The sequence below is a fragment of the Ictidomys tridecemlineatus genome, chromosome 4 (genome assembly GCF_052094955.1).
Source record: "Ictidomys tridecemlineatus isolate mIctTri1 chromosome 4, mIctTri1.hap1, whole genome shotgun sequence".
Classification (NCBI taxonomy): Eukaryota; Metazoa; Chordata; class Mammalia; order Rodentia; family Sciuridae; genus Ictidomys; species Ictidomys tridecemlineatus.
In genome coordinates, this window is record NC_135480.1 from 143,120,389 (window position 1) to 143,138,943 (window position 18,555).

An 18,555-nucleotide genomic window follows, 5' to 3' on the forward strand; every position below is an offset into this window, starting at 1 on the left:
GCATTTCTGCCTTATCTCTAGAGTTGTATATGAAACAGCCTTTTTTTTCATGAGCTGTTTCCTGACTCTGACCTCAAATTGAGGACAAAAGAGAGACTAAGCTGCCTTAAAAAACCTTTCCCTTTCTGCATCTGAGTGTGTGTATGTGTTGGTGGTGGCAGGCAGGGGGAGTTCTCTGGGGAAGACAGGGAAATGTGAGTTTGAATCAATGCACAGATGAGTCAGAAACTAAAGAGGTCTTCTCATATCTTCACATGACAACTTGCAGAGTTGTATATTTCCCCCTGCTCTTCTTATCATATGTAGTTCATTAAATGCCAAAATCTTTCTTTCCCAAGGATGCTCTTTTAACAAACTAATTTTAGTTAAGTACTTACTCATATCTGTTATATGCCAAAAATGTGTATGTATTATTTCATTTAATTCTCCAAATGGCTATATGAACTGGCCCCAATTATTATTGCTATCTCCTCAGATAAGGAAAAGATGGCACAGGGAGGTTGAATGACTTGCCCAAGAGGAACAAGGGGATGGAAGAGTTGAAACACATAGCCAAGACTTCCTGACTTTAAACCTGCACACTTAGATGTTGCTCATAAACATTGTGGTAGCACCCTAAGGCACAGGATGCTCTGCAGCAGAATGTTGTGCTTTGAGATAATTTTTTGACAAAATAGGAATATTAAAACATTGTTTTAAAAATTGTTGCTGAAAATCCTATCTGTTGTGTACTTTTTTTTTTTTTTCCTCCAGTAGGGAGAATGAAACTAAACAAGAGGCAATTGGGAATCTCCCACTACTTTGTATCTCAAATTTAACTGTGAAATATTTTAAGGATAGAATAAACAAAAGAATTTGGGGGAATATTTTCTAACAATATGGCATATTGAAGACAATTTTCAAAAATATATATACATGTTGCTTGTGTGTCTAAGGGAGAAGAGGAAAAATAGGAGAGCAGAAGAGAGAAATTTACCCTTTCAATCTTTCCTCACACTAATCAAATCAAGGATTCTATAAGGGGAAGGAATTAATATTTTCTGAGCACTGACTAGGTGCCTGCCACTGGACCTGAGACTTTCTAGAACATTCTCCTCAAACTTTCCCCATTACCCTTCATGATAATTATTACCTTCAACCTTCAAGTTGAAGTTCAGAGAAGTGTGCTCCAAATCACAAATCTAGAGAGTGACAAGGCCAACATGTCTGAATGCAACACAGAAGAATACTGAATAAATAGGTCCAGAGCAATCAGCCTCCCATAACTAGCACAGACCTTGTGGGTCTCCTGTTTTCTCTGAGTTGAGAGGCATCTATCTGTGTTTCCTTATGGAGATTAAATTTCCTTCTATATGAATTTTAAAATAATCCATAATTTTGTATGTTGTCTTGAAGTAACAGTATGCTAAGAAACCAAAATAACAAGACTTAGCAAAGGTGTGGGAAAACAGAAACCCTCATATACATACTGCTGGTGGAAATTCTCAAATTGATAATGCTGATGCCCACACAATTTTACAAATAGAGAAATCATGAAAGTATACCGCTTAAATGGGTTAATTGTATAGTAGGTAAATTATATCTCAATAAAGCTTTTATATATGTATATAAAAACTGTACTATGAAAAAACTAAAATTATATATTTGGTAAGTTCTTGTCAATTAATGTGCCAAGGTAATGTATAACTACTTTGAAATGATCCTAGTAAATTCAGGTGTCTTTTAGGTATCTGTAGTCAAAAAGGGTGCTCATTTGCACAGTATTACCTATAGTGTACCCAGACTTACTATCTATCCCTGGAATTGAATGCTGATGCTACTGAAACCCCAAAGTGCCACACGGCCTCTCTATGCAGTGTACCCCTGTGTAGCCAACAGGATCAACAGATGAAAAGAATCCTCTATGACTGGCTGATTGTAGAGATGCTGCTGGTGTTAACTGACCCCTCAACACCCTCACTGAACCAAACCCAGACTACAGAGAAGCTCCAGTGTGACTCAGGGCCACCAGCCAATGAAGATGTCACTAGGGTCCTGAAATCTGGAGCGGTGAACAACACAAAGGTCCTGATAACGCTTATCTATTTACAGTCATATTTCCAATCAGATGAAGGAGTATGGAAAGGAAAAAAATTCAATAAATTCCAGAATAAAAATGGAAACCAATCTCCATGGTGGCGGAGACAAAGGGGAGTGGAATAAACTGATGTCAGAACTTGAGGTCGGGTTGTGAAATTAGCCTGATGTGAATGGTTACAGAACATCCTGGGGGAAAAGTATCTAAATACTGATTGTACCGAGGAAGATAAAAGGTAGAGTGATATTGGACCAAACATAAAAACAAATCAGCTCAACACACAAGCTTCTCATGAGCAGATAAAGTCCAGAACCTGGCATTGAGTAGACCCATCCCTCCAAGGGACAGTTTCCAAGTTTTCCTCATCAGTGAACAAAACCTCCCGAGGATACTTTAGAAAGCACATATTTTATGTCTCTTGAATCCTGCAGTAACAAAAACAAAGTGAGCCTTGAATTTGGGGGAAGTTTGTCCAGAAAGCCCTGTATAAAATGGAAATGGGCACGTGGTACACAACTGGAAAATCCACATCTAAATACAGGCTCAGAGATGCCAGCTAAGCTCCCGACTTTCCAAAGATTGATTCACTGGTGTTTTTTCAGAGCAAATGCATTCCAGTCCTTGAATAAAACACACCACAAATATAAAAATGTATTGGGGAATTTTTATACAAAGGAGAGCTAAGAGCTTTTGTGTATTTGATTACATTCTATTTCTAAAATAATTCTGTGAGGTAAGCATTCTACAGATGAGGAAGAAAACTATGGCTCCAAGAAATTAAGCAACTTTCTGAAAGTCTCAATTAGTAGGTGGCAGGAGGTGATGCTGAGTCTCCTAGCTCCTTATCCATGATTTTCTCTACTATCCTTATCTTTCCAAAGTGAGGTGACAATCAGTTTGTTGGGCCATCAGAGGGCTTCTATAATGAAAGACTGATATTTTCCTGGAGATAAAAGACCACTATAAAAGTAAGTAGACCCGAGAGAGTACCAAGAGAATAGCAAGAAGGTATGTGGATTTATTGCAAGTTGGGGGATCATATGACAACGAGGATATAGGAAATTCTAGTCAAATTAAAACACAAGTAACTACATTATATCTAGTCCCCAAAGGCCTGCAGTTTCTGCCTGATTTTATTGTCTGTACTTATGAAGAATATATAAAAAGTTAAGATTTTTAGGAATTTGGGGACTGCACTTCTCTTAACATTACTCAGGGTGTATAAATTACAAAAATTAATGCCTATAATGTGCTCTCAGAGGAGCCAATATTTGCCATAGCCAACAAATAAACAAAACTGAACAGATAAATAATTATAATAACTATCAACGTTTCTTGCACATTTCACAAAGAGGAATAGAAGTTGTCGTTTGTTTCGCCAGTTATCTACTATAATCATTCACAACCTCAACCCTTCCTTTTTGAGGGGGTTTCTGGGAAAATTTTCCAACTGTTTCTTTCCTAGGAGGGGTGCCAAATCCATCTGACTAAGCTCCTGTGAGTCCTCAATGGCGTAAGGCAATGGAAGGTGAAACATCCCTGCACTCGGGGGTCCCAAGGACAGCGTTCTTGAGCTCTGAGTAACTTCTCTACAGCTAATACCAGTGATGGCCACAGCATACGAAGACCTTGAGGCTGCAAACATCAGAGAAGGAAATGCTGGGTCTGTACCTATTTGAGGCATTGGCCCATCAGTTAACAAGTGGACAGAATACTAGACAGAGAGGGTGCATGTTCTGATTCCCCTCTGCCACTAACTAGTGAGGTGACCTTCACCAAGGCCGCCTCTGTCCTGGTTGCAGAGAACTAATGTTGTACAATAAAGGGCTTGGAATAGATCAGCCCCAAACACTCCTTTCAGTTCTAGGACATCCTGTCCACCATCTCTGCCAGGTTGTTTTACTGATTCTCTAGCAAGTACCTGTTTCTTGGTCACGGTGCCATCCACAGGGTCCACATATTCGAAGCTGTCTGTCTTCGCCACACTGTAGATGTGGCTCCCCACGGCAAACTGCTGGCCAATGAAGGACTTGTCTGTGACCAGGGCCTCCAGGTCCCTCATGATATAAAATGTCGCCTTGGGCTCCAGCCCTTCATAGTCAAACCTAGTGAGGGAAGGCAGGGCACAGGATGAACCAACACCCCATCAGAGAACCGGCCACCGGGTGGACCCCTCAAGCTGGTCTAATCCTGGGTTCTGATTTCAGGAAAGGGAAGCACAGAAGACCACCCTCAATCGGTCTCCCATTTGCCCACTGACCTTTACAATCCAGTCCCCACAAAGTGGCCAGAAAGACCTTACAACAGTCAAATCATGTCACCCCTTTTCCTTAACTCACTCCTGACACACTTATTGTCTTGAGAACAAAACTCAAAACCACAGCCTGAGTGGATCCACTATGGGATCCACACTTGCCCTACCTGACTTGTTCCACTTTTCACCCTTGTTACTCACTACAACCACCATGATAACCTCTCCAGTCTGCAAGGCTCCTTAGCCCTTTCCTTCCTCTGGGCCTTTGCCCTTCCTGTTAGCTCCCTCCACCCCGTGTGCTCTTAGACTCCTTTATACCTGGCGCATTCGACAAGCTGTTTCGTCCTTTTCCTTCAGTCTTTCTCTATCTGCTTTTTGAGATACTGGGGCTTGAACCCAAGGGCACTTTACCACTGAATTACATCCCATCTTGCTAAGTTTCCTAGCCTGGCTTTGAACTTTCAATCTCTCCTCTCAGCCTCCAGAGTTGCTGGGATTACAGGAGTGTGCCATCATATCCTGCTTTTCCTTCAATCTTTAAAACTATTGTCAATTCTAAAAAATGGCCTCTCTGACCATCCCTCCCAAACAGCTTCTCTCTCCCCTTCTTTCATCATGCCTTACATTTTCTTTTGAAAGTTAAACAGTCTGTATTTATCTGGTTGGTTTATTTACTGGTTGTCTGTCTTTATCCACCACAGTGAACTCTAGGAGGGCCCAGACCTTTGCTTTCCTGTTCTCTGTTACTCCTGGGATGTAGAGGATGCTATGCTAGCAGGCTGGAAGGGAAATGGGAAAAAAGGAAAGGAAGAAAGGAAAGAAGCAGGAATCAACAGAGACAGGGGCAAAGTGAATCTCAGAAACATGGAATAAATGTTTCCCTCAGTGCCCCCCCCCCCCGCTTTTTTTTTTAAGAGAGAGAATTTTATTTATTTATTTATTTGGACACAACATCTTTATTTTATTTTTTGTGGTGCTGAGGATCGAACCCAGCGCCTTGTGCATGCCAAGCAAGCGTGCTACCACTTGAGCCACATCCCCAGCCCCCTCAGTGCCCCTTCTACCCGCCACTGTCAACAGCAACACATTTCAAGGAACAAAACCTTTAAATAGAGAATTCCTTCTGGAGCCAGCTCAAACAAGGAAAATTGAGCTATTTTCTCAGATACAACTTCAGGATTCGTATTAGTTAAACTGAAATTGTTTTATTATTTCCTCCCTGCCAAGAAAATTGTCTGGCTTAGAAATCATTTTGTTTCACAAACACCTTTCAACTTACCATTTGCTGGGGTTGAAAGAAATGTTTATCTTTCATTCTACCTATTCCCTCTACCCTTTTTCTTTATCTCTGTGATCTTTTTGGATAGAAATCTAAAACATAACTCAACATCCTAAGAGAAATTAAATCTCCCTTGCATATTATTCTCTAATATGGTATTTGTTATGAAAAAAAGTGATGAGCATGTAAGCACTTGGCCACAGACATGAACTATATTATAAATACACTTATCATTAACACCATTTCTTCGAAACACTGCAGAAACTTACATAATCATTCCACAATTGATGAGGAACACATCTCTGACTCGAAGCAATCTCATTAAGCCAGAGGTTGGCAAATATAATGTATTTATCTAGTTGAACTTTTTAGAAGAGCTTCATACAATAGTAAAATTTCATGTGCTGATTAACCCCCCAGAACTCCCAAAGAGTAAAGGGGCTGGGGCACTTGTTAGGAGTACTGACAAGTAAAATAATTCCCACCTGTCTTGAGAATCCTTATTTGAGGATGCAAAGAATAATTTGAGATGATGCAGGCTGTCATATTCCTTCTTCTTGACTAAATAGGAACCCAGAATATTGTGGTGTTGTCTACATTTCTCAGAACATTGCCATCTCTTTGACTTTAATAAATATTATCACAGTCTTCTTTATTCTCTGATATTTATCTAAGTAAATGGCTTCTTGAGAGAAGAAACAATCACCTTATAAGGCTAAAGTCTAAAGCTCTCTTTCTGTCCCTTAAGCTCTGGAAATACAACTGAACTCCAAAGTAGTTAACTATTCAAGAGTAAAACAAAATGATTCACAATCTATGTTTTTAATAGACAGAATCTCTAAGACTACCCCCAAATTTCCTCCCTCTACCCTGTGTTCTCCACAGTTCACATTCTTTCTTACCACTCCTGCCCCTAAACCATGGCTTGGTACTAGGTTCACACACCCAGCAAGTAACCATGCCCCCAGAACACTCTTACCCTCACTTCAACAACAAGAAGGAGATAGAGATCACCTCCTCTACCTACTATCTTTTCATCTCCCTCCTTCCCAGGTAATATTTCCATTTTTTTCTGTCTCTTCTTATTGAGAGCAAACCTCTAGCAAAATCTCTAACTCCTGAACCACATGGCCCCTTGGAAGGGTGCCAGGTTGGACATCCTGGACATCATTTGAATCACTGATAAGGAGGTAAAGGCAAAGGTAGAAAGAAGAATATGAGAGCACCCAGCCTGTAACAGCTTCTGTTCCTGCCCTGCTCCTTGATCACTACAGGTGGACAACCAATAGGAAATGCCTCTATTTGAGGGCATTCCCCTCCCAGCCACCATGGTTACCAGGGGATTGTTCATGCTCTACAGCTCACGTATCCTCTTAGATGGCTGCCCACCTTATGGGCCCTGATAAAAAGAGTAGAGAAGGGTGCCGTGAAGGGAAGTGAAATCTGCACCCTCCAGGTTGGTAGTCCTTGACACCACCCCAACCACTTATCAGCATGATCTAGTTCCGGCCTCAGTGTCCCTCAGATCTTCCTGAGAGATGCTGCCTTCTTAAAATTCTACTCGACTGGTTTCAGAAAACTTCCCTGAGTAGTTCCCCAGGGGGGCAGGCAGGGACCCTCCCTTACCCTCACCTGCAATAGTAGTGGCGGCCATATTTGGCCCAGTGATCCCGAACAATTTCCTCCACACTCTGCTTCCGGGCAGCGATGATGGAGAGCCAGACCAAGACAGCCCAGAGGCCATCTTTCTCTCGGAGGTGATCAGAGCCTAAGGGAAAAAATCAAGGATTATGTTGAGAATTCATTCCCTGGGGGGAAGCAAGAACGAACGGAGTCAACAAGACGAGTTAGAAAATGTTATACAGAAAGGGTTGAATGTATTACCCACTGAGTAAAATTTATGTCCATAATAGATTTGCTTTTCTAAATAACTGCTGACTGAAATTCAAACAACAAAACAGCAAAACAAAACAAAACAAAACAAAACAAAACAAACAAACAAAAAACCCCATAAAATCCTGGAAAATTCTGAAGGAATCAAAGAGCCAAACTGACATATTACATTAGACAACAATATCCTTAACTCATCCATTTATTCAATAAATATTCAGAGATCCCTAAAATATCCATTGTTTTACATCCTGAGGATATGGCAGTGAACAAGATAGTTCTTTACTTATAAAGTCTGAATGCAAATAGAAACAGACAAAAGAAATCATATAAAAGAACAGATATAACAGAACAAGTTGCATCAAATTAGGACAAATTCTTTGAAGAAATTAAAGTAGATGCTGATATCACAGAACATAAAAGGAACCAAGGCCACTTTACCTAAGTTGAATGTTGGTCCCCCCAAAGACACATCCTCATGAAGCCTCTGGATATGACCATATCTGGGCAAATGGTCTTTGTGGGTATAATTACGTTGGGGATCTTAATGTGAGATCATCCTGAAATATTCCGATTGGCCCTAAACTCAATGACAAGTGATTTTATAAAAAGAAGAGAAGACATATAAGAGGAGAAATGGAGAGACACAAGCCATACAAAGACAGAGACCGAGGTTGGAGTTAAGGAATTTGGCTGAAGAGGCAAGGAAGGACCTTTCCTTAGAGCTGTCAGAGGAAGCACAGCCCTGCCAAAAACACCTTGGGTTTGGATTTCTGGCCTCCTGAACTCTGACACAATACATTTCTGTGTTTCAAGCCAGCCAGTTTGAGGATTTTTTATGGAAGCCCTAGGAGACTGGGATAGAACTCAAAAGGGTCAATCTCACTGAGGTGATGACATCTGAGCTGACACCTGAGAAGGAGTCAGTCATGCCAAGGTCTGGGGACAAAGGGTTCCAAGCTGAGGGAGAGCAAATGCAAAGTCCCTGAGGCAGGAATGAACTGGATGCCAAATCCTACAGCTATTTATGTAGAAAAAAGAGGCGATTCTTATCGTGTCATTCACACAAATAAAGAGTGCAGTCTAAATGAGTAGCTTCCTGTGCAACAAGAACCCAGAAGAATGTGCTGCAGGCCCACTTAAGCATCTGTCTCTGAGCCAGCTGTTTGCTTTCTGTGAAGAGGATAAAGCCCTGCATTCAAAAGAACGTGGAAAGTGAGGAATTCATGAGGAAGGCTTTGGAATTAGGATTTTGACCAATCTCTGCTTTTTCCCAGGTGTGTGAAACATGATTGCAGTTAGTAACCTCTCTGAGTCTCAGCTTCTCATCTGTAGAATGGAGACACCATGACCAATCTTGTGATTTTGTTGTATTCATTAAATCAAGTTAAAGAGCTGGACTCAGTGGTAGAGTGTTTGCCGAGCATATATGAGGCCCAGGGTTCAACTCCCAGCACTGAAAAAAAAAGAAAAAAAAAAGAGCAGGCTCTAGAGTCAGATTGTTCATGTTCAAATTCTGGCTCAGCCACTTACTTTGTTTACTACACTCATCTGAAATATGGGGACAGCAATTGTCCCTACCTCATGAGGTTATTTCCAGGATTAAGAGGCTATAGATGCCTAGGTATTTAGAGCAGTGACAAGGACAACTGCAGGCAATTGTTACTGCTGACTTTGTTGGTAATTCACAGAAAGCATCTATATAGTGCTGCTTCTCTATACATGTTTTGGGACAAACCATTCTGTTATTTACGGGTGTGTGTGTGTGTGTGTGTGTGTGTGTGTGTGTGTGTGTGTATCTGATTAGCAATAACAATGTCTTAAGAAACAAGATTGGAACCAGAGGTGGACAATTTCTTCTTGGAACGGGGTAATGAGAATGGACTACAGAAATCTTGGCTTCAGGACAATGAAACATACACAGAAAATCAACAAAGGAGACCCATGCCACGGAGCTGTTAAAACTTCAAGATGGGATGAAACAGTATCTTAGTTAAGTTACATATCTTTGGCAACCTCTCACTGAAGCTAGGGACCATTTGCCATTCTTGTTATGTTTTGTGTTAAAAATCCAATATTTACTTAGGGAGGAAAACATACAACCCTGAAGGAGAAACAAAGGTACTTATATGGAAAGGAAACAAGGACCACGTCTTTAGTTCTCAATATGCACTGATCAATGGTCTGCTGATGACACTGTTAGTTGTCCGATTGTGGCGGCCTCTACGTCAGGGGGACCCTGGGCATTAATCATCACACCATAAAGTGACTCTGGCCTCAGCCAGTGAATTCTTCACACTACTACAAAAATGGAAGATGTTTGGAAGACTCAGGCTTAGCTCTATGGCCCGCTGCCAAAAAAACAAGTCTAGGAAACCCTGCCCAGTGGGATCGTTTCAAAACCTCTTGTCCTTTTATAGTTGAAAAAAAAATCACTTTTGCTTACTGATTGGAAAAAAATACCCTTTTGTTTTAAAACACAAGCTTTGCATACCTTGGACCTCCAGCTGGGTCACATTATCTAGATATAGAACCATTAGTTGCTATTAAGTTTGTGAGATAAGATGCCATAATTCAGGGGTAGAGAGACATAGAGTTCTTTCAGATGGATTTGAAAAATACCTCAATCATTTTTGGCCAACCACATAGTAAACTATGAGTTGGCGTGGATACCCTCGCCAAAAAGTACAACATTTGCCCAGATTCATAAGGGGCCAATGATCAAGTAAAATTAACTGTGCTCTTCAGAGTTCTTTGAGGTAGCCATAAAGACATTAATGGTGCAGCAATTACACAGATGTTTCCACTGGATGACCACAGTGTGCCTTGGAGGGGCTTTTGAGGATACAAGTCTCCTTTTATTATTTCTTTAACCCAATGTTTTCAGTGCCAGGTAAGTAAGAAATGCAGAAAACACAGAGGTATTGAATGGATTTCTAAAACCCCACTATAAATAGTCAAAATGGAAGAGAGAAATATTCACACTACATATATGTATATATGATAGGACTAATAGTGTTTGTGGCAAAAAAAATGTTTTTAAAAGTTAATTAGAAAAAGAGGAACCCCAGGAGACAATGTGTGTGGGGGCACAAACTAGCAATTTTTAAGAGAAAAATATTAACAGTCAATACATGTTTGAACATATGTTCAGTCTTAACTGTGGCCAAAGTCGATAAAATGGGATACCATTTGGGGCCTATCAAATTAGCAAAGATGGGGTGGGGGAGGAGAACAGCTAATATTGACAAAGCACCAGTGTACGTGAGCACAGTTTGTAGAATAATTTGGCAATGATGATCAGTAGTCTCATAAATTCCTTAGCTTTGGACCCAGCTATATTATTTTCTTAACTTTTAGTCATGAGGACATTCACTGAAATAGGGCAAACCTGGAAAAATAAATGTTAATTGTTCAACAATAGGATAATTGTGAAAAATCCTCACAAAAGCTTATTGTGTGGGTAAAAGTATTGAGTAAGAATCTTTAGCAACAGAACAAGGTTCATCTAACTTTAATAAATGGAAAAGAAACCATTTATCAAAAATAATATCCAGCAATTTTTGGCAGAAAGATGTATGCATATAACAACTGACACCCAACCATCAATAAAGGTTATTTATCTCTGAAGTGGTAGAATTTCAGGTGCTTATCTTCTCTTTTCTTTGCAGTATTTTCAAGACAAACATGGACCCATTATTTTTGTAAGGCAATTTTAAACTTATCAATGGTGCATATAAATTCATATTTGAAAACATGATTTTTTCCAGAGTGTTATATAGTTGGACTTACACAGTACGTAGCCTTTTAAGACTGGCTTCTTTCACATAGTAATATGCATTTCGGCTTCCTACCTGTCTTTTCATAGATTGAGAGCTTTTTTTGATGCCAAGTAATTTGTGAAGCATGCTTCCCCTGCCTTCCTTAATGCTGGGGAAGCCAGAGCTTGCCCCTCACTCAGGACATTGCAAGAATTGACCCCTACTCCCAAAGTGCCACTTACCCAGCCTTCCTCCATCCAGGCCAGCTGGCCCCAACCCCCCTCCACCTTACTCTGAGCATCCCTGAGCAGCCAGCATCCCCACCTGGATATCAGAAGGAAGCACTCCACTCCTTCACACCTGACTCCAGCAAAAATCAGCACAAAAAGAGGGAGTGCGTTTTTTTTTTCTCCTTAGAAATAGCACTGTCCCTTCTCCACTCAAATTAGCCTTTGAGTTTCCTCAAGTTTTGAAACCATGCTCCTTGAGGGTAGGCAGTATACCAACAAGTATACCGCCCTCACAGAAGAGGGCAATAAATAAATGATAAAATATTAAAAAGGGTACTAAAAGGTAAAATTAAAAAGTACACTCCATCATTTTAAAGGAATGTGCTTCCAGTGGAAATACCAGTGTGAAAAAATTAATAAAACCTCATAGGCATTTCCATCATATCAAATCATCACAGCTGAAATTCAGAGAGGGGAACTCCAAATATGTCAATTAGGAACATGTAAGTCATTTTTCACCCATAGGTAACTAGATGGCACATTAGAATCACCAGAAGAACTTTAAAAAACACCAATGTTCAATGCTCCCCCCACCTCACCTTAATACAAGGGCTTGAACCCAGGGCTTCACACATGCTAGGCAAGCATTTTGCCACTGAGCTATATAGCTCTATCCTTCTGTTTCAGCCTCCCAAATAGCTGATATTACAGGAGTGCAGCACCACTCAATGGCATTCTTCTTGTAAAAAACTCCTTGGGTGGTTCTCATGGGCAGCTAGGGCTAAAAGCCACTGCTTAAGAAAGTCACTCCATGTAGTGTCATGTTAGGGCTAGTGAGTTAGGCTTCTTACCTCTTTTGCTCTAATTTGCTCTAATTTTGCATTATTCACATGGGTGGTCCTCACTGTAGCCAGCTTTAGTGTCATGCTTTCTCTCTGCACTCCAAAAAGCAAGGACTTAGCCAACTTTGGAGTGACCAACTCAAAAAAGTCCTGGTTTGCCTGGGACTTTCTCAGTGTTAGCTCCCAAAGTCTCATATCCCAAGGAGCTTCTCAGTCCCCAGCATAGCAGGATGGCTGGTCATCCAATAAGAAAGGTCACTCAATCCAAATGTTTCCTAGTGATTTTTTAGGAGCTGTACACATTCAGCACATGCCTCAGCACACAGATTCCCTAGAACCAGAAATGACAGACGGCATGTATATATACACACTTAATTTTGAAGCAAGATTATAAGCAGGAGAAATTCCCATCTAAGAATAACAACAAGGCACCAGCCACTGTGCTCAGCTATTTTATTATCTCATTTTCACAATCTGAGAGCTCCTTTCTACAGATAAGACATGGAACTTAGGTCATTTGTATAAGGTCACATGGCTACAAAGTGGTAAAAAGATTTGAACCTTTGCAATTTGGCTCCAAAACCTATGGACTTCACTACTACTGAAATAGCCTAGTGGTGACAGCAGTCCCCAGGAGTAAAGGAGGCACAGCGTCCCACCTAGTGAGAGCTGAGGAAGTCCTTTTAAAGAGTAAGCCAATGAATGGCACTTTGTCCTTCTCTCCCCCAGCATATGACAAGGAGCTACAAAATTCCTCTTACTTTTCCTCTATCAGTTAATCTTTTTCATTTACAAATGATTTTCATTATTTTCCTATGAAATTCTTCCAATGCTCTTTTCATCAACTCAAGACAGGGATTTGTTCTTTTATTTATTTTTTTTAAAAAATAGTAGAATTATGAGGTCAAATTGGGGACACCTCTTTCAGGTGAATCAGAGATTTGAGAACATGTTGTAGAATCATGACAGGTTTTTTTGTTTTTCCCATTTCTTAAATCACATGTTCAGTTTTTTTAACATCTGGCAACAATGCAAGGCTCACTAAGAACTGCCACCTTTCGATGCTTAAAATAAGTTTTTCAATGTAGCAAATGCTCATCAATGGGAGCACAAAGCTTTCTTGCAGGTAAGTGGTCCACATCCCGCTGTGACCCCAGAAAGGCCAGACAGCAGCCACTGACATACGCAGTTCATTCTGTGTTGCCGGTCATGTGGCTCCCAAGGAATAAGAGTATGTAACCATACACTTATCACAAGTAAAACGAGAACAGCATTTGGCATAAATATGCTGACCATAGCTATGCCCTGCAAACAATATGAGCAAAGAAACTGGTCTGAAATTTACTCCTCACTCTGTCCCAAGTTGGCTCATAGGTTCATGGCCAACGTTCATCAAGTGAACAAATGGTTAATTATAGGAACCACTAGTATGCAGTCTGAAGTAGTCATCAGATTTGCTCTTCACTGAGAGTGAGGCTAACTAGAAGTGAGCTAAAATATCACAACGAGAAAAACTTCACTGTTCACCCCATCCAACTGATTTGTCAAAAATAAGGAAATCAAGGTGCATAAAGTTAAGCCATTTGTCCCAAGTAGTCAGACCACCTAGAGGTGGTGTGAAGATTATAACAGGGTCTTTCGACTCCTGGTACTTGGCTGTTTCAGGACACCATCCTGTCAAGCCCCCAGAACTCATTCCACCTTCTTACAAAAGAATCAGAAAGATGTGTGAGCACTCCCTTACACAGCAGCAGCAGAGGTCAGGAAGCCAGGAAGATTTGGGTTCAATTTGCCTCAATCAGTATGACCTTAGCCAGTAGCTTTACCTTCCTCCCTAAGCCTCAGTGACTTCATCATTAAAGCAGCTCATTTTTGAGAGAACTCAGTGAAATAAAGCACAGGAGGTGCTAAGCTTTGTATCTATCACATAGGAGGTACACAATAAACAATGTATATTAGCACTACTTTATTAACACATGACCTAAGGCAATCGACCATCATGGTAGAGGAAGGACCACCTGAACAATTTCATGGCCAGCCAGCCCACACACCTCCCCTGCAGGAACACACCAGCATAGAAAGTGGGGTCTCCTAACTTATGTACCCCACTCCATTCCTTTGTCACTAAGGCTGACAGGAACAACAGAATTTACTAAGAGTTTTTCCCTGACAGGTTATATGCTGAGCCAGAAAGCTCTCCAGGGGATTTCAAAGTAAAGACCTGTTACTCTGCAGTCATTGTACTCTATTTTCTTAATGTGGCCACTTAATGACTAGTCATTTCCCAAAGCGCAAGTTAGAAAGCCTCCAAGCACAATTTTAGTGATTGCAACGAAATCCCAAAGGACAGACCTTCTTATTAAAAATTCTTCAGCAGATTGCAAAGAAATGCTCAGTCTCTTTGGAAGTCCTCAATCTGTGACCAACGGCCATGACCTTCCAGGGCGCCCAGTCCCAGAAAGCACTGATAAGAGTTGACACAGCCTCAGAGGCTCATTCCTTTGTTTCTGTTCACACAACATTCCCTCTTGCCACTTCTCATTGCCGTAGAGGATTAACTGAAAGGTCAAGGGAACTGGAACCACGAAGACTCCAAGAAAACGATATGATGGAGACATTCTTCTTGCTCCAGATGGGAGCTATTTCTCAGAACAGGGGTTGATAATTTGCAGAGAGTCCAGAAAGGAGTTTCAGTTTTCCAGCTTTACCAGGAGGCTCTTGGGGATGTCAATCACAGCAACTCTGCACTCTTACCCAGCCTAGATTGAATTGCACACGTGCACACAACCCATTTCTAACAGCCCCGCAGAGAAACTCTTCTCTCTGTGCTGATAATGCTGTCATCACGACCTCCTCACCCCACTTCTGCAACCGAGCCACATTTACACACACTGGCCACAAAGAAGGAAAGGAATGTGGCAGGACCTCGATAATGTAAAATTCACAGAATGGGCAGAAATGAAACCGTCAGAGTGTAGCATTAATGACCACCAAAATAGGAAATAAACTAAAGCTTTCTCTCTTTTTTAAACTTTGAGAAAGATAAATAGCAAATTAAATAGCTGTATAAATAAGAGGAATTTAAAGCTATTTAGTATTGTGCCACTGCACTAGTGTGAAGCCAATCTGGAGTCAGGTTGTGTGCAGTTCACATATGAAATACAAATAAAGAGGCACAGCCCTAAGGGTGTTGTAAACTGTACAACTACTGGGGGAAATAAAATGTTCTTTCACAAGGTAACTGGACCTTAAGTCAATAATAAAAACTTATAAGACAATAGAGCACAGAATGACTATTCTAAGAACAGTAAGAATTTAGTACATACCAAAAAAGAAATTGCTGAAGCTGGAACCTAGCCCTTTGTCGAACATAACTATTTCCAAGTTAACGTCAGCAGCAGCAGAGAAGCCATGAACATGGTAAAACCACAAATTACAAATACTTTGAAAATATATCCATTAACACTGGTTTTGAGAGAAGAGATCTCTCTAGAAGAATTTTGTCAGCGGTTAATTTGTGCTGATAGCTATAGGATGATTGAAAATATCAACTTTCTTTTCAAATTTTACATAATTCTGATTTTATCATAATCCCTAACATCCCTCTCCATCCCCTTAAAACATGCCTATATTTGTGTGATTTTGCTATTATGAGTCCTCCTAAATCTTAGGATACTAAAATGCCCAGATTTTCAGGAACATTTCCACTTGAGAATAAAAATATAACTTACTACTAATAATGCAAGAAAGAAATACTAAAACGTAATTCTTCCTCTCTTCTTTTTTCTTTCCATCTATCCTACAAATGCACACTTAGGATCTACCCATATACCAAGGAAAAAGATCTGAATGAGAGAGACATGGTCCCTGTTCTCAGGGTATTTACAATATCTGCACAGTGAGCAAAAGAATCCAGCAGATATTAAAAATTTAGAAAGATACTCAAGACTTCCTATGACATGGAATACATACATACTCTGTGCCTCTTTCTATTGTGCTAAAACCTGAGCAAACGTGAAAACAGCCAATTTAAGAGCACTATGCAATACTCAAGAACTTTTAGTGAAAATATTTGTTGTGATAATTATGAACTGGTTGTTAGTGTCAGGAGACCTAGATGTAATTTCAAACTTTTAGAAAGAAAAAAAAATTGTATACAAAAGCATATACTAGATGGCTCATTTAAATAAAATCTTGAATACTTTCAAAAAAAAATAAACATTTTTTCATTGCCTGATTTATTTGGCAGACTTGTAGGGCTATTGACATTAGTTTGCTCAAAATATATATTAAGTACTGTAGCACTTCAGAAGATGGTGGCCAAATCTGGAGATCTTCCAATCTTTCACCCAAAGAACAATTCCTCAGAGTTACCTGTAAAGGGACAAGCACTGGTCTATGACTATTCATATACTCCCCAAATGGTATCACTTCTTACAAAACTGATGTCAGCAATGAAACCAATGGAACATTTTCAAAAATGCAAAAGAAAAAACTTTAAAGTTTTTGGTTTTTTGGATCTTAATTTTAGTATTTTAGCACATCTTCTCTGTATATGGGAACAAGTCCAGATTCCTTTAAAATTGGAACCAGAGTGCCACTTAGATGAGCAGTCTTCTATTTAAATTTGATGATTTACCAAGCCTTTTCCTTTCCTTCTGTAAAGCAGTTTTCCAAGGCCCTTCCCAGGAAGTGGGTGAATACCTGGTACTAGCACAAAAGATCACTTAGCTTCTTAAATGACCTTGGTTCCTTAATAGTACAATGAACGAAAGTTTCCTTCTGTCTAGGACCTGGAGCTTTCCATAGGAGAGAAGCGTAATCCTGCCACCAGCCTGTTGCCTTGGCACGCTGTGGGAGTTCACGATGCTGCCAGGGGATATTTCCACTCAGGAGATATCTCACTGCTCCTGGCCCTGGCCCTGGGCAAAGGCTTGGTGTTCCTAAGCCTGAGGAAGATTCACATTTTGAAGCTTTCTTGGCACTAAAGTGTGCATTTCGGGTTGGTACAGAGCTCAGTGCCCCAAGGTTGCTGGAAAACGCCTCCACGTGGAAAGCATGGCTATATTTTAGATGCTTCCACCTCAGTCTTGGGACTAGATACTTTCCCATCTCTCCATTTACCTTACAATTAGCTCCTTTGATTCTGAAAACATCCTAAGACAGAGAGCCCCTATGATCGGCCGACTCTTACAAGTTGCAGATGAGGGTCAGAGAGGCCATTTGGCTGGACCAAGAGTAGGCGGCAAGGGTCTTGAATGAGGACTTCAGCCTCCAATTTCTGTGCCTCTGTCCTGCCCAGGTCAAACATGGTATGGCACCCCAGGCACACTCCTGCTACAATCCCACTGAAAAGCAAAAATACTAGTTTTCACTTGAGCCATGTTTCCTGTTCCTGGCTGAACCTCAGAAGTACTTGGAGACACTTACTTAAAATGCAGATTCGCAGTCCCACCCTGCAGAGAATCCAAGTTGGGGTAGGATAGAAAATCTGTACCTTAACAATCTTCCCTGTGATTCTGATACAGCCAGCTCAGAGCCTGTCCAGGATCTGGCATTGAAGGAAGCTCAGTGCAAGGACCCAGTGAAGCCATTTCTCTTGCTGAGACTGAGGAGTCCAGTTCCTTCGGGCTCCAGAGCTGTCATGTACCGCTGAGTGTTGGAGAGATGGTCGTTGTCACTGCTTTCTTCAGAAAGACTGATCAGTACCGTGGGAAGCACCACACATTGCAGGGCAGGAGACCTGTCTTTTAGTTCTGCTGTAATTTAAGCACGTGCAGGCCTTTCCAGGCTCGGGCACCCTGGGAGAGTCACTGAACTATGCCTTGGGCTCAGAGGCATCATCTATCAAACTAGGCTACAATTACTTTCACCTGCCAAATGGTAGAGGAGGCAATACTTTTAAAGCTAAATACACTGAAAAATCTCTTGTGCTCCTTGAAAGGAAAAATGATAGACAACTATACAAGTAAAAGGCTTTCAAACCTCCCTTCCAGCCCAGCTTGGAGTGCAATCAGTATAACTGCCTGAAAGCAAAGCTTGTTGAGAAGTGTCTGCGACTCGACCTTCCCTCTGTGCAGGGGGTGCCTACTGTAGTTGAGTTGGGGTCAGTGTCTGCGCCACACAGGCAAAGGGCTTCAAAATCCTCCCCCTCACCATCTTTCCAGCTTTTCCTGCTTCTTGATACTCTATTACCCCACCCTACACATCAAGGTTAGCAAA

General features: G+C 40.9%; 1 protein-coding gene across 1 annotated transcript in view; it reads right to left on the bottom strand.

The window, feature by feature from the left end:
• The window catches only part of Pgm5 (phosphoglucomutase 5), a 163,021-nt gene that overhangs the window by 44,681 nt on the left and 99,785 nt on the right, over window positions 1-18,555 (bottom strand). Inside the window, exons 8-9 of the mRNA XM_005324092.5 lie at window positions 7,243-7,378; window positions 3,999-4,182 (exon numbers count right to left, since the gene is read on the bottom strand). Coding sequence (XP_005324149.2) covers window positions 3,999-4,182; window positions 7,243-7,378 — 320 coding nt within the window. The remainder of the gene's footprint in view (window positions 1-3,998; window positions 4,183-7,242; window positions 7,379-18,555) is intronic.